A 20,356-nucleotide genomic window follows, 5' to 3' on the forward strand; every position below is an offset into this window, starting at 1 on the left:
TACTTTACAAAACTTCAGGCTCAGAAAAGGGCAATCTTCAGCTCAGAGACAATGAAGGCAGCGTTTGTGAAGGTGAGCAAAGAACCAAAAAGAACCCCACAACCACTGGTTATGCCAGATTTTCTCTTAATCATTAAGGGCCCTGTTTACAAAGGTGAGCTAGCATTTTTAGCACGCGCTAACCATGTAGGCGCCCATAGGACTATTATAGGCATCTACACGGTTAGTGCATGCTAAATTTTAGCACGAACTAAAAACGCTAGCACACCATTGTAAACAGAACCCTAAGGATTACTTTTACAAAGCTGCATTAATAACTTGACTCTTTTTGCAGGTCAATGCCATATGCTAAAACCATTTTAATCGCAGCTGTAAAAAGTTTTTTTTCAATTATTGACTATATGTTAATACTGCAATTAGCATGTTGCCATTTCCAAAATTATCGCTTGAGCGCTTACTGCCTACCCATTTTGTAGGTGGTAAGGGCACCTACGTTATCTGCGCACTAAACAGTCAGCACGCTGTAATGTAGATGAGCTAGTTAGGGGTAGAGAGAGTGTTCTTGTTCTAACATGCCCCCTCAAAAAAATTCAAAAATTTACTTAGCATGTACAAATGATACCACATCCCATAGCAGTTCATTTTTGCTCCGTTAAGTGCACATTAACACCTACCACAACTTTGTAAAAGGACCTCTAAATGGTCTTTAACTCTTCATGGAAATAATCAAACAACATTTCTGGAGCCTCAGAAGCATAACTGATTGATTTTTATGAAAAAAAACAGTAGAAAAAAGAAAAGGTTAAGTCCTGAAAAAGTTTATCCTAGGACAGGAAAGCCAAGACAACTTTGGCATTTAGAAACTTTCAAGTGGATTAAAATGTTTTTCTTGGATGACTAACAACTTGACCTTAAGAAAAAAAAAATGGTCACAAAGGATCTCAAGATCATCCAGCAAACCGCATTACACAAGCAGCCTCATAAGTAAAGGGGTGTGGTAGCCGTGTTAGTCCACTTTTAAAGGTAATAAAATAGAAATAAATCAAAACATAAAAAAGAAAAGGTTAATACATTTTGGATTAGATTTTGGAGGTAACAAAGAGCCTCCTAATTTGGGAGGTGTGGGGGGGAGGGGAGACTGAACTGTACTGGATGTGCAGTGCTAGAAAATGATCTAAACAATAACCATGCAAGAGAAAAAAAACCCCCCAAAAAGTCTTAGAAGAGAAGAGGTTTCTGCAGAACTGGAAGAAAACATGCGCAACCATTATATACACCAATCCACTAACACACGATGGGGCCATTTTACTAAGCTGTGCTATAAAGTGGTCTGTAGTATCAGTAGCGCAGGGCTTTCCCTGCACTGAAGCCACTTTTAGTGCGGCTGCAAAATGGCCAATTTCCCAATTAATACATGGCCATATGTGTGTGAGCCCTTACAGACACCTATTTACTAGGCAGTAAGGACTCTTCCAATAACCATTCACTAATTGGTTAGCGTGAGGGGTTGCAGCTGCACTAAGGGATCCTTTTACAAAGGCACGCTAGCGTTCTTAGCACACGCTAAAAATAAGCGTGTGCTAAACACCAGAGAAAAGAATTCCTGACACATTAGTGCTGGACATGCATACTCTCCGCCCCCCAAACATTTTCTCAGCGCTAAAAAAATAAAAAGCATTTTTTAGCACGTGGGAAGCACGCGCCGATGCCAAAACCATCACTGCCAGTGATTTTTAAAAATCTGCGGCAAGCATGCATTAATGCTTACTGGGGCTTAGTAAGAGGGTCCCAATATGGCACAGGATTCATCCAAAGTGCGTGGATACCAACCCACATACAGAGCTACCAGTTCCAATATGGATTCCTGTGCAGAAGGAATGGATCCTCAGAAGCCTAGCCGAAATTGGGTGGCGGAGCAGGTTGGGGGGGGAAGAGGGGTTGGTGGTTGGGAAGCGAGGATAGTGGAGAGCAGACTTATACGGTCTGTGCCAAATCCGGTGATGAGAGGTGGTCAGGAGGTGGGAAGTACTGCTGCGCAGACTTGGACGGTCTGTGCCCTGAATAAGGCAGGTACAAATCAAGGTAAGGTTTACACATATGTTGTCTTGTTGGGCAGACTGGATGGACCGTGCAGGTCTTTCTGCCCTCATCTACTATGTTACTATGATTCTGGCCAGTTCTGGATTTCTGAAAGTCTTCTCTGGTACATGCTGGAGATTCAAAGACTACAAATACCACAGTGCTTTGCGAGAACTAGGACCAACTGAAAAGTATCCCAAGATGAGCTGCGCACTTACACACAGGTAACCCAACACACGCCCCACCCCTTCCACCTCCTCCTTTTACCTCGCTGAGGGCCGCCACGTCGTCCCGCGAGCTCTTCTCAGTCTCCCGCAGCTGCTGCCTGGCGCTGCTCAGCTGCTCCATCAAGCTCTGCACCAGAGAGGGGGCTGGCGCCAGCAGGGAGCCCCGAGGCTGAGGCTGGAGCTCCCCGATGACGGCCGCCGCTTCCCCCTCGAAGCGGGCCCGCAGGCCGGCGATCAGCTCGTCCTTGCGCGCCACCTGCTCCCCCAGTGCGCTCAGCTGCTGCCGCGCCTCGTGATAAAAGGTGCTGAGCGTGCCGTAACTCTGCACTTTGCTCCTCAACGCGCAGTTCTCTCGCTGCAGCAGCTGCACCGTCTCCTCCAGCTGCTTGAAGCGCTCCACCAGCGGATCCGTGCTCTCATCGCTGATTGACGACATGATACCCTTTGATCGCCACCCCAATAAATATTATATATATGTATAAAAACGCTAAAGAAAAGTACGCGCTGACTTCGACAAGCTGCAATCCAAAAAAAAAAAAAAAGCGTGGCAAGCTCGTAAGAGCTCTTTCCGCCGGCTCGGGCCCTTCTCGATGAAAATAAAGTGCACAGACAGAACAGCACAGCGGCGCTGTGTGGCTAGTTCTGGACTTATAAAGCGGGAGGAGGAGCAGTGGGAGGAGCCGTAGGGCGGAAAAAAATAATAATAGTAATGCAATGCTGCTGAGAAAGAGAGACGTCTCGTCTGCTGCCACTGCCAGGGTTGCGAAAGCGAGCGCGCGGTGGACGCGCGGAAACAGTCTTGTGCCCCGGGAATTTCCTCGCCGGGCTCCCCCGCCCCCCCCTGTTCCTCTTCCGTGCGGACTTTTCTTGTACTTTACTAGCGAAAAGAAGAAATAAAAAGCAGACGAAAAGACTTTGATTTCTCCCCGCCCCCGGGTCCTGGTGGCTGTTTGCTTTGGATGCGGGGGCCGCACGCGTGCTGCTGCTTCCTACTGCCCCACCCCCGCTTCCCCCATGGATCCGTTTTTCTACTACTACTACTACTTATCATTTCTAAAGCGCTACTAGACGTACCCAGCGCTGTACACTTGAACATGAAGAGACAGTCCCTGCTCAGCTTACAATCTAATTAGGACAAACAAGAGATAAGGGAATATTAAAGTGAGGATGATAAAATAAGGGTTCTGTGGCGTACCTAGGGTAGTTGACACCCCCCTCCAAAATCCAGTACTAGGCATACTGAAAATATAAAACACCATGCCAACTGAAAGCCATGTCTTTTTTCACAAACACAGATACACCCTAATCCACTATAGAATAAGTAATCATAAACTTTCTATTTAGACAAATATTAAACTGATACCCCAAGATGCTAGATTCTGCATACAATGCAACACCAGTGGCGTAGGAAGGGGGGGGTGGTGGGGCGGTCTGCCCCGGGTGCACGCCGCTGGGGGGGGGGGGGGGGGGGTTGTCGTCTCTGTTGGTTCCTTGCTCCCTCTGCCCCGGAACAGGTTACGTCCTGTTCCGGGGCAGAGAGAGCAATGAACCAATGGAGCCGACGCAGCTCCCAGCGACGTGGACTTGGGGGCGGATCGGCCCTCCCACCCGTCCCTCGCTTCTAAACTAAGTAAGATCGCGCTCCGGGGGAGGGGGCGCGCCGGAGGGGGGCGTGCCATGCTGCACCCTGGGGGGGGGGGGGTGCGCAGCGGCGACCCGCCCCGGGTGTCAGCCGCCCTCGCTACGGCACTGTGCAACACCACAGAAACAGAAAATGTAAATTTGAAAAAAATAACAAATACCAATCACCACTTTACAAATTAACAAATAGAAATAAAACAAATATAGAAAATAAAATAATACCATTTTATTGGACTAATACATTTAGCTTTCAGAGGCCAAAACCTCCTTTCTCAGGTCAATACAGTATAGTGCTGTTACAGTATCCTATCCTGACCTGAGGAAGGGGGTTTTGGTCTCTAAAAGTTAGTCAAAATGTATTAAAATTAGTCCAATAAAAAGATGACCTTATTTACATGTTCTATTTATAAACATTTATTAACACATCTACAATACTACTTTATCCCATCAGTCCCCAGTTTCAGCCCCAGCCCTTTTCTCCCACCAGTGCCGAGCTTCAGCCCCAGCCACTTCTCCCTGTCCCCTTTTCAGCTCCCAGTCCGCACAGTTTCAGACCCTGCCCCCTTTCAGCCCCCAGTTCCAGTCCTCTTCATCCACATGCCTTGCATTAGGGCCCCCCTTTTCAGCCCCAGACCCATTCTCCCACCTGCCCCGGGCATGGCCCCATTCTCCCTCCTGCCCCCTTCTCAGACCCCAGTTCCAGGCTCCTCCCATCTGAGCCCCCCCTCCCCGACACTACTACTACTACTATAAATCATTTCTATAGCGCTACCAGTCGTACGCAGTGCTTCACAATTGAACATGAAGAAAAGACATAGTCCCCTTCTCCCATCTGAGCCCTCCCCTTCTCCCATTTGAGCCCCCCTCCACGACCCAGTCCCCACCTGCCTACCAGCTCCGTGGACAGACGACCCTCTTCTGCCACCCGGCACCTGACCCAGCCTTTAAAAAAAATCCGTGAAGCGGCGGTGCAGCGCCTCGCGTCTGTCTGCTCTGCGTATGAAGGAAGCAAATCACCTTGTCGGCCGGCCTTCCCTCACTGTGTCGCCCTCGCGGAAATAGGAAGTTACATCAGAGGGCGGGACACAGTGAGGGAAGGCCGGCCAACGAGGCGATTTGCTTCCTTTACACGCAGAGCAGACAGACGCGAGGCACTACACCGCCGCTTCACAGATTTTTTTTAAAGGCTGGGTCAGGTGCCGGGTGGCAGAAGAAGAGGGTTGTCTCTCCACGGAGCTGGTATGCAGGTGGGGACTGGGGCACCGGTGGAGCACCCCCCCCCCCCCCCCCACCTGTTGATACCCTGGGCGGACCGCCCCCACCGCCCCGCCCTTGGTACACCACTGTTCTGAACAAGTGAATAAAGGTTAGGAGTTAAAAGCAGCATCAAAAAGGTGGGCTTTTAGCTTAGATTTGAAGACGGCCAGAGGTGGCGCTTGACGTACCTACCGGCTCAGGAAGTCTATTCCAGGCATATGGTGTAGCAAGATAAGAGGAACGGAGTCTGGAGTTAGCAGTGGAGGAGAAGAGTGCAGATAAGAGAGATTTACCCAGTGAACGGAGTTCCCGGGGAGGAATGTAGGGAGAGATGAGAGTGGAGAGGTGCTGAGGAGCTGCAGAGTGAATGCACTTATAGGTCAATAAGAGGAGTTTGAACTGTATGCGGAAACGGATAGGAAGCCAGTGAAGTAACTTGAGGAGAGGGCTGATATGCGCATAACGACACTGGCGGAATATTAGTCGTGCAGCAGAAGTCGACTGAAGTCGAGATGGTTCAGGAAGCAATTGTTACCCCTTGACTCTATTTGCTCACATTACCCGTAATATAGCACTGTATAGTTTGATGATTTGTTTCTGTAACTTTATACTTGTGATTCTTTATAGGGATGCACTTTGCCTTCATATTACTGTGTTAGAAGCCAGCTTGTTCTCTCAGTTTTTGTTTTACGCCTCTTTTTACACACTTGAAAGTCTTTAATAAAGTATTGAAAAAAAAAGAATATAAATGCTGTAAATATGGTAGCTTAAACACAATTTCACATTGAAAGGAATTGATGAGGAGGTTGGTGGGTGAAGCTTGATGATATAAGTTTGGGTCGTCAATTACCACCACTAAGGTTCCTTCTATAGTTTAATATATTTCATTTATTTTAATTTGTATTTATTTTGGTTCTTATATCCCACATAATCCAAATACCAGTTATTCAGCTATATGTGTCTTACAACAGTTAAGTAAAAACAGATACAAATATTGATCCGTTAAAGCAACTTGGCTAGAGTTTATAGGCTTTTACAGAAATACTAGAATTTGATGGATGGCATATTTATTTATTTTATTTAGATTTTGCTCACACCTTTTTCAGTAGTAGCTCAACGTGAGTTACATTCAGGTACCCTGGATATTTTTCTCTGTCCCATGAGGGCTCACAATCTTAAGTTTGTACCTGAGGCAATGAAGGGTTAAGTGACTTGCCCAAGATCACAAGGAGCAACAGTGGGATTTGAACTGGCCACCTCTGAATTGCAAGACCCGTGCTCTAACCACTAGGCCACTTCTCTACTTATTTTAGGAATTTCAATGAGAAAAGTTTTCAGAAATGTTTGGAATATTAAATAGTTAGAAATTTGTTTAATTTCAACTGGTAAATCATTCCACCATTTAGTGCCTATATGAGAGAAATCTTTGCATAATATAGACTTGAAATTGATGTTTTTATAGTTAAAGTATAAGGTATTTTCTGGATTTTATTGGATGCATTTTGAGCTAGTAAATCAATTAAATCCAACATGTATTCAGGTGCCAAACCATGTATTATTTTGTAAATGAATGTTCAGGTTTTGAAGGTTATTCTAGGTTCTATAGTTTAGCGGTCCTTTTACTAAGGTGCACTGAAAAATGGCTTACTGTAGTCTAGGTGCGGGTTTTGGGCACACGTAGACCATTTTTCAGCGTGCCTGTAAAAAAAGGGCTTTTTGAAATTTTTGCGCATATCCAGTTTGGGTCTGAGACCTTACTGCCACCCATTGACTTAGCGGTAAGGTCTTATGCGTTAACCGGGCAATAATGACCTACGCGTGTAGAATGCCGATTGAGGCGTGTCATACGCATAGCGGACATGCGTCAAAAATGAAAATACTGCTCGGACCACAAGGTAGCCGGGCGGTAACTCTAAATTGGCGCACGTTGGGTGCACGTAGGCACTTACGCAGCTTAGTAAAAGTGTCTCAATATATTAACATATTAAATCTAGCATTAGCGCAAGGCCATTAATACAAAAAAATACGAAAAGGCCATTTATATGGCTACAGTAAAAATGGCATTAGTGCATGATAAAACCCAAACGTAAGTGTACGATAAGGCCACTTTTTGCCACACGTAATAAAAGGACCCCTAAGAGCCCTCCATATACTTGTCCAGAGTTTTCTTTGTTGCTACTCCTAAGTAAAATTAAAATGATCTGCTATAGTAATTCTCTTGCATTAGAATGAGGTCTAGACTTTGTCATTAACCCAAACTATATAGAATGGGACAGAATCCCAATAGAAACTATCTCTGGTGCTACAAATAGACGTTTCATATCTTTAGAAACATTCCCAATAACAGAAGCAGAGCAGAATTAGGACTTTTCCCCTTACTACTCTTCAAATGTTGGTGTCATGCAATAACATCAGTAAACTCCCTTCACTATCAGACATTCCATGAAGTAACAGAAAACACATTCAACATATATGTAGCAACAAACAATTAAGGAAGCTGTGGAATTCATTGCCAGAAAATATAGGGTTAAGTTTACTAAGCAGCGCTATGGGCACATTAGCGTTTTTAACGCGCGTAAATGGTGTACATGCATTAAACACTAACACGCCCATAGAAATGTATAGGCGTGTTAGCGTTTAACGTGCCTTAAATTTACAAGCATGTTAAAAACATTAAGGCACCTTAGTAAACATACCCCCATAGTGAAGGCATCTAGTATAACTGAGTTTAAAAGGAGGCTGGACAAATTCTTAGAGAAGTCCGTAAATAAACCATAAACAATTATAAGCCTCGGATAGCTACTGTTCATCTCTAGGACAGAACTGCAAAAAATGGATCTATTCTTTGGGTACTAGTGTTGCAGACTGGCCATGTTAGAAACAGGATGCTGGGCTTAATGAACCTTTGGTCTGACCCAGCATAGCATTTCATATATTCTTGTGTAGCAAACTTGACCTATCAAATCAGTAGGGGTGTGCATTTGTTGGCATGTATTTGGTTTGTTTGTGTGCCTAAAAAAATTTGTGGGCACTAATTGCTTGTGTGCATGTATACCTATGGAGCAATGCCTTTGTATCGCTCTACGGTGCGACTGCATCTCAAATATTTGTGTTCAATTCTGGTTCCCGCATCTCAAAAAAGATATAGTGGAATTAGAAAAGATACAGAGAAGGGCGACGAAAATGATAAAGGGGATGGAATGACTTCCCTATGAGGAAAGGCTAAAGCGGCTAGGGCTCTTCAGCGTGGAGAAAAGGCGGCTGAGGGGAGATATGATAGAGGTCTATAAAATAATGAGTGGAGTTGAACGGGTAGATGTGAAGCGTCTGTTCACGCTTTCCAAAAATACTAGGACTAGGGGGCATGCGATGAAGCTACAATGTAATAAATTTAAAACGAATCGGAGAAAAGTTTTCTTCACTCAACGTGTAATTAAACTCTGGAATTCGTTGCCAGAGAATGTGGTAAAGGCGGTTAGCTTAGCGGAGTTTAAAAAAGGTTTGGACAGCGTTTAAAAAAGGGTTGGACTGCTTCATAAAGGAAAAGTCCATAGGCCATTATTAAATGGACTTGGGGAAAATCCACTATTTCTGGGATAAGCAGTATAAAACGTTTTGTACTTTTTTGGGATCTTGCCAGGTATTAGTGACCTGGATTGGCCACTGTTGGAAACAGGATGCTGGGCTTGATGGACCTTTGGTCTTTCCCAATATGGCAATACGTACGTACTTATGTAACTGATTTGTAAGCACAGAGGTCTTACACGGATACAGTGTGTGCAAAAATAAGACTGAAAAAAATCATGAAAGAAAAGAAAACCAACTTTTTGTTGTTGTTGTTGTTGCCATGTATAACCCTACAAATCAGCATTAGCAGCCAGAACCTAAACAGCTACAGCAAGGCATATGAAAAGCAGGCAATGCAAACACTGCAACATGCCCTAGAACACCAATACACCTCTTATGGATGGAGACTGGGAAACAGAGGAAGCTGGGCTGCTAGAGATTCATACACAGTAATTACTTGCTGGCAGAACACCTGATCTTTGTCACACATTCCAGATACAGAGTAAATAGTCACTCACTAGAATTAGAAACACACAAAAACTGAACTGTAAACCCCTTGAAACCAGACTCTGCATATAATGTAATATTAGTGAAATAGAAACAGAAATGTTTCCTGCTGTGTAAAATACAAAGATTTCAGAGATGCACATTTCCCAAAACCAACAGAGAAAATCAAAGACTTCCCAAAACAAATGAGCAGTAAAAATTCTGTACGTTCCCGAGAGAACAACTATTGTAGCAAAATACATTGCATCCTGCCACCAGGAAAGATGTAATAAACAGCAGCACCAAGACCTGAAAATTGTCTTTGTTATTCCAGTTTTTTTGGAAGATTGTGTTTTTCTTAAATTTAAAATTGATAACTAGCCAGAATATATGCAATTCTTTATAGATCATGCTCTTGACCAGTAGGATTGACCAACTGAATTGAGCAGATATGCTTGGTGCTCCCAATGGGGGTCTTTTACTAAACCATGGTAGTGTTTTTAGCTCATAGTAGAAATCAGCTGGTGGTAAACGCCAAGACACCCATTATATTCCTATGGGCGTCTCAGCGTTTCCTGCCATTGATTTATACCGCGAGCTAAAAACGTTACCATGACTTAGTAAAAGTCCATGAAAGGGATTTCAACTCTTTGATGGCTGTGTAAGCCTGCTTGACTCTTGGGTTAATACAATCTACATTTACACTATAAAAATAAATAAAATTCTTCTGTTCTCAACTTACTGTGTGAATCCTTCCACTTAGGGGATAATTTAATAAGCAATTGAGCCGTATACAACAGTGTTTTATGCATTCACGTTGCTGCTTATAAAATAGCCCTGAGGTAAAGCTGCCGCTCAGAAAACATAGCACCTACTTTTATGCAGTGTGGGTGGGCTGCTGAGATGTGTGCACAAATTAATTGGCCAACGAGCTCTTAGCCAGCAATAATTGGGAGCCAGTAACCAATTATTGATGTTAATTGTTGCCCAAATCGGTATAATTGAAAGCCAATTTTGGGCATCCCCAACTGCTTTCCGTCGCAGGGACGACCAACGTTCATGGGCGCATGTCGGAGGCGTAGCGAAGGCGGGACTTGGGCGTGCCTAACACATGGATGTCCTCGACCCATAATGGAAAAACAAAGGGTGTCCCTGACGAGCACTTGGACAACTTTACCTGGTCCTGTTTTTTTTATGACCAAGGCATAAAAAGGTGCCTAAACTGACCAGATGACCACTGGAGAGAATTGGGGATCACCTCCCCTTACTCCCCCAGTGGTCACTAACCCTCTCCCACCCTCAAAAAAATCTTTAAAAATATTTTTTGCCAGTCTCAAATGTCATACTCAGGTCCATCACAAAAGTATGCAGGTCCCTGGAGCAGTTGTAGTGGGTGCAGTGCATTTCAGGAAGGTGGACCCAGGCCCATCCCCCCTACCTGTTACACTTGTGGTGGTAAATGTGAGCCCTCCAAAACCCACCAGAAATCCACTGTACCCACATCTAGGTGCCCCCTTCATCCGTAAGCGCTATGGTAGTGGTGTACATGTGTGGGTAGTGGGTTTTGGGGGGCTCAGCACACAAGGTAAGGGAGCTATGTACCTGGAAGCAATTTATGAAGTCCACTGCAGTGCCCCCTAGGGTGCCCAGTTGTTGTCCTGGCATGTGAGGGGGACCAGTTCACTACGAATTCTGGCTCCTCCCATGACCAAAGGGCTTGCATTTAGTCATTTCTGAGATGGGCGTCCTTGGTTTCCATTATCACCGAAAATCAGAAACAACCAAGTCTAGGGACTACCATCTCTAGGGATGACCAAAATTTCAGGATTTGGGTGTCCTTGACCGTATTATCGAAACAAAAGATGGACGTCCATCTTGTTTCGATAATATGGGTTTCCCCACCCCTCAACCGGGACGTTTTGCGAGCACGTCCTCAGCAAAACTTGGGCATCCCTTTCAATTGTGCCCCTCCATGGGGTCCTTTTACTAAGGTGCTCTAGAAAATGGCCAGTGTTGTGATTAGTACGTGGGTTTGCCGTGCGCTGCAGCCACTTCCTAGCACCACTGAAAAATGGCCACGGTCGGCTTTTTTTAATGGCCATGTGCTAATTTCTTCAAAATACAGCTGCTAGACTTGCATTGAAAGGTAAAATGTTTGATAGCCTATCACCATTATTAAAAGATCTACATTGGCTCTCGACTTCGGCTCAGGTATGGTTCAAATTTTGTACAATGATACACAGAATTTGTTATGGTAATGCATCATTGTACTTGACCCATGTACTTGTTTTGCCTGTCTCTGGTAGAGAAACTTTGTTCAAAAGAGTGTCAATCACTCTCCTATCCTTCATAAAATTTAAGACATTTTTGTCATCTTCCTTTTCATACCAAGCCGCCCATTGTTGGAACTCTATTCCCTTGTATTTTTGGTTGGAAAGTAACTATATAAGAGTTTGAGAGAATACGAAGACATTTCTTTTTCATACATTTTTTAATTAATTGTAAGATATGACAACTGATTGCTATATTTATTAGACTTGTTCTGGTCTCTTTACAATGTGATGTGCACTGGACCTTTTCTGGGATAGTAGTGGAATGTAAGACTTTTTATTGTATTTTAGACTGGGAACTGATTAAAAGATAGAAACAGAGACTAGGGTTAAATGGTCAATTTTTTCAATGAAGCGAAGTGCCCCAGGGATTTGTACTGGGGCTGGTGCTTTTTAACATTTTATAAATGATCTGGAAATGAAAACGATGAGTGAGGTGATCAAATTTGTAGATGATACAGATTGACAAAATAACAAATTAATTCAAAGTTGTTAAATGACAAATGGATTGAGAGGATTAATAACATAGGAAACTTAGGAATTGCCATAATGGGTCACAGCAAAGGACCATCCAGCCCACTGTCCCGTTTCTAACAATGGTTAATCCAGGTCACAAGTACCTGGTGGAATTCTCCAAAATAGCAAGATTCCATTCTTTATACACATAGGGATAAGCAGTGACTTTCTCCAGCTCTGCCTTAATAACAGTTTATAGACTTTACCTCCAGGGATTTGTCGAAATCTTTTTTAAACATAGCTACACTAACTAACTACATTCTGGGATCATTTTACTAAGCTGCAGTAAAATCTGGGCTTAATGCGGGGAAACGTGAGACCTTCCAGCTTGTTAAGCCCAGATTGAATGTGGCATTTTTTTAGGGCTTTTTCTTTTGTTTCAATTGCAAGTCATGCGCTAATATTCCCATTACTGCGTGGTACCTGAAAAGAACTAATGATAAATGCGCCTGTGTTAACTCTGCATTATCCAGTTAGCACACATTAATCATAATGCGATAGCCAGATAACACAGGAATGCCAACTCTCTGCCCATGATACGCTCCTTCATAAAATATTTCTAAAAAACCTGGTTGTTTAAAAAGGTTTTCTCAGCATGATTCTAACTTGACTACTTGTCCTTTTGTTTTCTGGTTTCTTTCTAATATTTCTTCTTAGGTAAATTATTGTTGTGGTACATATCGTTCCCCTCCTATTGTGTTTTGCATTATTATTATGCTTGTTTCTATTGATTGTATTTTATGGATCCTGGTATTTTGCCTTGTTTTATTTTATGGATTGCTGTTTATGGCTGGTTTATATTTTGGATTATAGTAAATCACAATAATACTTGGTGACCTTGCAGTATAACAAATTTTACAAGTACATAAATAAAGAAATAAATGATGTGCGGGTTAGTGTATGCAAACAGGCAAAATACTGCAAAATGCTTTAACACATTCTGCAGTAGCCTGTTAGTGTGTGAGCAGTATCAGTTACATACCTTTTGTCAAAACTAAGGTGCATATTTTTGACAGTTGGTCATTCCCAATTCCAGTGCCATCAGCCAATCAGAACCGAAGATCCATCCTAGCCCCGCCCACTCTCTTCCCAAGCCCACCCATGCTCCACCATGCCCTGCCCCTCCCCACCCCTTTTGACACTTTGGTTGTACCACAGAAAAGCAGTTTATCAAATCCATGACTGTAAATGATACAGTACATTAAACTGTGCAGGTAAGTTTGCACTTATACACATAATTACCGGATTCTATACACTGACATGCGCAAGAGATACTTAACAGCGAGCATCCACTTATAGAATTGCCGTTAAAATGTTGATTTACTTTTGCAAATGGCGTCTTATAAAATATTTACTGGAACAAAAGTATACCCCATGGCATGATGGGATGTACTGTGCCAGTAGTCATGAGTTTGGACAGAGTATGGCACCTTAAAAATCACCATCGAAAACCATGCAGAGTGATTCTATAAACTATGCCTAAAGTTAAACGTAGTTTATAGAATGTGCCTAGGCGCACCCATTTAGGCCACCTAAAACTGCTCCTAAACACCTGCACCTAAGTTAGGCACAGATCAGGTGTATTCCAAAATAGTGCACATAGTTTTTTGAAATGCCCACAACCCACCCATTTTACACCCATGGCCACACCCCCTTTTCAGCTACACACATTAGAATTTAGGCGCACCGCATTGTAGAATACGCCTAAAAAGTGTGCGTAAATTCTAATGAAAGCCAATTAGTGCCAGTAATTGGCTGTTAAGTACCAATTATTGGCGCTGATTGGCTTGTTAATCAAAATGCTGTATGGTGGTGGATCTGGTAGACTGATTAATTATCTAGATTTCCCATCATCTTTTTCCTCAGGTAGATCGGAACGCTGTTTGAAATTAAATTAATCATCTTTTAAGCATCCTTCTAGCCACAGCTGCCGCCTTGTCACATTGTTTCTTCTCCTTTAGATCCTCGGACACCATCACCCCAAGGTCTCTCTCCTGAGTCGAGCTTACTAATCTCACACCCCTCCTATCCGGTATCTCTCTTTTGGGTTTCTGCACCCCAAATGCATCACTCTGAACTTCTTGGCATTAAATTTTAACTCAAAACAAACTGGGTTACTGCTTTCTTTGGTTTCTTAATGCTTAAACTACTATGATATCAAAGAAACCCTTACCACCTAAAACGATAATGTACATGTGAAAAAAAAAATTAGTTTTTAAATATGCGAACAGTGCTCAGTGCTATCAGATGGCTGTTTTTGATTAAGAAGCTTCGACATTTTAACACATGGTGAAGGTGGATTTCACTGATATGATGGCATTACTTTGACCCTCACACTGGCAGAGAACAATAATGACATCACTTCCAACACTGGAGCCAGCTTGCCGAACCCTATTAAGCTAAGTGCTTTTCTGTATTCATTCACGTTGGATATTGAATAATTTATCTTGAACAATATTAGTGGTGGGACTCCTGTGCTATGATGTCTGGATGGTGTCATTATATTGACTATGGTCAAATGTAATGCACTGAGCACTATTCGCATATTTAAAAACTAAAACAAAAAAATTTCACATGAACATTATCTTTTAAGGTGGTAAGGGTTTCTTGATATCATAGTAGATTAAATTTTAACTGCTAGACCCTTGACCATTCTTCTAATATTTGGAGATCCCTTCTCATTGTTTCTACTCCTTCCAGGGTATAGTTTGCCCACCTCTAATCTATGAGCCCTACATCTACTTTCTATTCTGTCAGCCAATAAGAGGGTTACGAGGTGATTCCAGGTATTGCATTCAGTGAAAGTAAAACCAGAGCTTGGCCAACCGCTAGGCAGACTAGGCATCTGCCAAGACCTCCCTGTAGACAGTAGTGTACAGCTATCTTAGCCTAAGGGTACAGAAGAGGGCAGGGTGGAGAAGAGATGCTGACTGGGCCCAAGGGTCAGAGTATGGGTGGAAGTAAATGCTGACAGGGCAGTAAAGGGGAGTGGAGGCACACGACTGAAGGTTTGTCGAGGCCAACAGCAGGAAGAGTGAAGGAGACAAGCCGGTGTCAAAGCCAAGAAGTTAATCCAAGGAAGGGAGTAGGAACTAGAGCAGGCTGGCTGGAGACATGGACTGGAACAAGGGCAGGCTGGAACGAAACTGGGACCAAGGCAAGGACAGGAATAGCGAACAAGAACAGGAACCAAGCGTAGCAATTCACACAAGGCAAAAGCTAGGAGACCTGTTGCAAAGACAGTGCAGAAGAGTTCCAAGAACCCTTATAAAGGCCCCAGCTCATGATGTCATCGTTGGCCATCCTGTTGATTCTTCTATCGCTGGCCCCTTTAAATTAAGGCCCACAGCACACACGCGTGCATAGGAAAGCCAGCGTTGGCCGGAAGCAGCAACACCGGTGGGCCACTGTGCCAGGGAAGCAGCCTGGAGGCCTGGGGAAAGCCATAGAGCCAAACCTCAACGCCCTCCGACGGTGACAAGTGAGTCAGGGTGCGGGGCATGGCCACAGCCATGACAGCCTATCCCTAGGAACTAAAGACACAATATTGAAGCAGCACCCCTCACTGGCAGCAATGTAATTGGAGGACTCCTACTCAGAGGGAACAGTGGTTTACCCAGGGCTTTTTTTGAGGGGGTACTTGGGGGTACTGAGTACCGGCACCTTTTCCGTTGTCTGCTAAAATTGACCCGTGGACCCCAAGTTTTAATGAAAGAGCTCAGGCTCTACACACCAATTCTGTCTTGTCATAGATTCTGTGACTGGTTGCCGGGGGTCTGGCTATTGTGGGGTGGGTCCCTCAGTGATTACCCCACCCCTAAAGGGTGGCCTAGCATTTGAGTACCGGCACCTTTTTTGCCAGAAAAAATGCACTGGGTTTACCTGACCTTATTTGGGGGAGGTGGGATGAATTAGTAAGTAATTTGTGATCTATATTATGTGATCCCCTGTATATACATTCCTGGCACAAATAACTTTGAACAGTAATAAAGCTAGAATATTTTGCCACTTTGAAGTGAAAAAATAAATTGGATTATTGCATTTGCCTCAAACAAAACACCAGAACACATTATATTTGTTAATTATTTCAAAATCATGTATTAACCACTTCCCAGGCTTTTATGAAAAGCAGCTCTCAGTGGTGGGTAATGTTAACAAATAATGCTACTCAGGCATCCATGTAACTGTTCATATAATTACTGTTTTCTATCCCTGTTTCCCCCTCCCCCAGTAAAATATCCCTATATGCAAAGCTCCTGAGTGAATTAAGGTTATTAAGGTATACCTGGGGAAAACCACTGCTGGGGTGAAGTACCATGGAATCTTGCTACTTTTTGGGACTTTACCAGGTACTTGTGAGCTGGACTAGTCACTGTTGGAAACAGGATACTGGGCTAGATCAACCCTTGGTTTCACCCAATAGGGCAACTCTTCTGTTCTTATTACTGCTTTACAGTCAGCTCTCGGAGATCAGGATTATGGGGTGCATGCATACGGGGTCCTTTTACTAAGGTGCACTAATGGATTTAAGGCTAGACTGAAAAATCCGCACAGTAGAAAAATAAGCCTAGGCACATTGTCTAAAGTATACCTAAATTTTATAGAATAGGCTTAAATTTCTGCGCAGTATATAGAATATACTGAGCACCTCACCACACAATCAAATTTGGTCGTGTCCATTTAGGCCTAAATTAGTTACAGAGCAGGTATAGTCTATAATAATGCGTATAGATTTTAGAAATGCCCACGACCTGCCCATAACCATGCCCCCTTTTCAACTATGCAACTTGGAATTTACCTGCACCATGTTACAGAATACAGTTAGCGAGTTGTGCTCGTAAATCTTAATGTCAATTAGTACAGAAATTAAGACGCAATATACAGAATTTGGGAGTTAGCATGCGCTAGTGATTAGCATGCACTAAATATAAAAAGCCCATTATATTTCTATGGGTGTCTTATCATTTAGTGTGTGCTAATCGTTAGTGTGCGCTAAATCTGTTAGTGCACCTTAGTAAAAGGGCCCCTAAGATAGGTAATGAACAGAGAGCAGTTCTGCCCATAGGATGTGATAATCATAAAACCAGTGGAATTATATATATATATAATTATATATATATATAAGAGGCTTGAGATTCAGACACTTTTATTTCCAGCATATGTGGCAGTCTAGCCAAACTATGACACAAAAAATGTTCTTTTCATTTTTGTGAAACTTCCAGCAATTGAAACGCTTCATTGGACCTTCCTAAGCAATGCTGAAAAGTCCTAAGTGCAGCTGCCTGGCTTCTTTACTCCCAGGCAAGCGTTAATGGCTATGGTGTTACATCACCATTTCACAATACAGGATTTAACTTAAGATGAGCCTCAAGAACACAGCAGAACAGATAAACATTATTAAACAGTATTAGCTGTTGCTTTTAGTTGCACTATGAGTTCTCACAAATGGACCAAGGAAAGAGAAAAAGAAGGCAGAAAATTTTGACCTGAATGTAGGGAAACATGAGCAAAATAAATAAATGAAGGCACAATGAGTTAATTGTGTACAGTATTGTTCCCAGTAAAACATTTATATGATTTGCCTCTAAAATCAAAGATTTTCAACCCAGTCCCCAATGGGGATATCCTGAAAACCCCAACTGGCTGGGTGTGCCCTGAGGACTGGGTTGAGAACGCCTGCCCCAAATTATGTGCTTCAAAACGTTTCATATTTAAGAGCTTGATTAGCAAGTGGGGTGGGGAGAAGGGTTCCAGTATGGGGTTCTCAACCCAGTCCTCGGAACACACCCAGGGCCACCAGGCGGGCAAACTTTTCCAGGCCCTGCCTCAAAGAGGAGGCCCGGCTCTGGGGTCTGTCTCTCTCCTGCTCCTTACGGGACCCGGATGATTGCATTAACTCGATAACCCGGTCTCTGCACACAGACGCGCTGACGCAGAAAGGTAGGGGTGGGGGCGGTGGTGGCCTGAGCGAGTGAGGGGCGTTGTCATCAGCTGCATCCTGAGTGGGAGGGGGGATGCTGCAGCAGCCCTGCCCTGGGCCTAGCTCTGTCTCTCGGTGGCCCTGGGCATGCCAAGCCAGTCTGGTTTTTAAGATATCCACAATGAATATGCATGATATCAATTTGTATACACTGCCTCCGTGTATGCAGATTTATTTTACCCACAGTCATTATCCGCTGAATTGTATATATGGTGCTGGTAGTGTTCTGGTAAATGTGTAACAACAGACTGTCTCCCCCCCCCCCCCCAAAAAAAAAAAAAGTGATATATATATATATATATATATATATATATATATATATATATATATATATATATACGTAACTTTATTATATATTTTATTGGTACAAAGGTACAGTGTAGCAACCAATTTACGAATTGCATTAAAATATACAATATTCTTTACTGTAAATTCCATACAGCCGTGCAAGCTCTTGAAACTTACACCTGTGTAAGCAAATCTGTCCAGAATAGTTTAAAATTGTATTAGAACTGAAAAGATACAGGCCTCATTTATCCTGAACTCTGGAAGTGAATTATTTTAATAAAGCTCTCAGACAGAGCACAGTAAGGCACAAGCGCAGGCCCAGCAGAAGCTTAACCCTTCCCAGTTGCTGGAAATATTAAGTAGTAGTAGTAGTAATAGCAATAATTGTTGCCAGAATTCTCTAGAGCAGTGGTTCTCAACCTTTTTTCATTCGGGACACACCTAATGGATAATGCTCGCATTTGCATATGTGACACACTGTATACATGACCCTCACAGATCTTTGGTCTGATACAGTATGGCAGTTCTTATGAATCTCAAAAACACTAAGTGTCACTCCTTTTGTACAGTCTATAGGTGAGCGCAAGACCTTGATCTGACATAAGAAATTTATATGAATAAAATAGCCTCAACAGCCCAGGGAACCTAACATTAGGACTCCACTGAAATGACCAACATCATGGGCTCCTACCGCCTTCCGAAAAAACTCACAGACATCAAAAAACTCCCACACTTGGAGAGAAAAAGATTCTGTGAACAAAAAACGGAAAACGGAGTGTCTTCAAGTATCAAAAAATGATCAAAGTCTATACACCCCACTATAGAGAGTACTAATGGATGTAAGAAACTACAGTATCCCTTCCTAGACCTCTCTCAATGAAAACTGGAAGGTGTTGACAAATGAAACACGATTACAATGTTTACTGTTCAGCATGTATCGGCAGCAAAACATTCAAAAAATCAATAACTTAGCTTAAAGTGCTGATTTATGCCTCTTCCAAAGTCTTTACGTCCTGGTTCCCAGGTAACAGTAATGAAAGAGTTTCATATAGCTAATTCGTTTCTTCCAGTCATACTTTTACATCGGTCATGAAGTTGAATACTATCTGTTTTTGTTCAATTTTTTAAAGTGGGTATTAATGTATAATCCTCCACACTCGCAATGTCTTACAAACTTTCCCATTTAGTTCTTATGAATTAAATGTAAACATGCTCTGCCTATGGAAGGTCCATCTCTAAAAAGTCTAAAGCTGTTCCGGTTGAATAGGCAATGCCTTAAAAGGTGGAAGACATAAGATAGTTAAAAAAGAAACATATTTGACAGGTTTTTAATTTATTTGAAAGTGTCCCTTATGTAGATATAAATATCATGAAATAAAATTTAATATCACTAAAACAGCTTAAAAAATTATTGTAGGTGGTAGAAACAGCACCAATAAAGGCTGTGTTTTGTGCTCATTTTTTTTTACACTGTTCTATACGATACAGTAACCACCACAAAACAACTGAAGTGAATGTGGAGTCAATCAAAAATCAGGCACCTGGTCAAAGAAACCAGACAAAAAAGCTCCAAACAAAAAAAGTCCCTGACAAAATAGACTCCCAACAAAAGGGCCTGATCAAATAGATTTATTTTTGAATGGTACGAATTTGAAGGGTACAAAGAAGTGGAGGAGCCATAAATTACTGAGAAAGTCCACGGCTTGTCACTTGAAAGTCCTGGCACCTGCCTACGGCTTGACTTCACTATCCACACTTGGTATCTAGTGAGAATCATAAATCTGCTCGAAAACATAATCCAGCTTCATTAAAAGTCTATTTTATCTTGGGTTGTTTTGTTGTGGGTTTTTTTGGGGAGGGTTTTTTTTGTCATGGTCTGTTTTGGTTTTAGTCTGTTTTGTTGGGGGGGGGGGTTGTATAGTCTATTATGTCGGGGTGCCATCAAATCAAAAACACTGAAAATAAATAGCCAAATTTGACCCACT

The 20,356-nt window shown here is 42.8% G+C and overlaps 1 protein-coding gene across 1 annotated transcript in view; it reads right to left on the reverse strand.

Annotated features, from left to right (window-relative positions):
- TNIP2 (TNFAIP3 interacting protein 2) overlaps positions 1–2,940 on the reverse strand; it is a 29,289-nt gene extending 26,349 nt beyond the window's left edge. The window contains exon 1 of the mRNA XM_030191121.1: positions 2,347–2,940. Coding sequence (XP_030046981.1) covers positions 2,347–2,742 — 396 coding nt within the window. The 5' untranslated portion in view covers positions 2,743–2,940. The remainder of the gene's footprint in view (positions 1–2,346) is intronic.
- Positions 2,941–20,356: the final 17,416 nt, after the last annotated feature.

Source organism: Microcaecilia unicolor, chromosome 2 (genome assembly GCF_901765095.1).
Source record: "Microcaecilia unicolor chromosome 2, aMicUni1.1, whole genome shotgun sequence".
NCBI classification, from domain to species: Eukaryota; Metazoa; Chordata; class Amphibia; order Gymnophiona; family Siphonopidae; genus Microcaecilia; species Microcaecilia unicolor.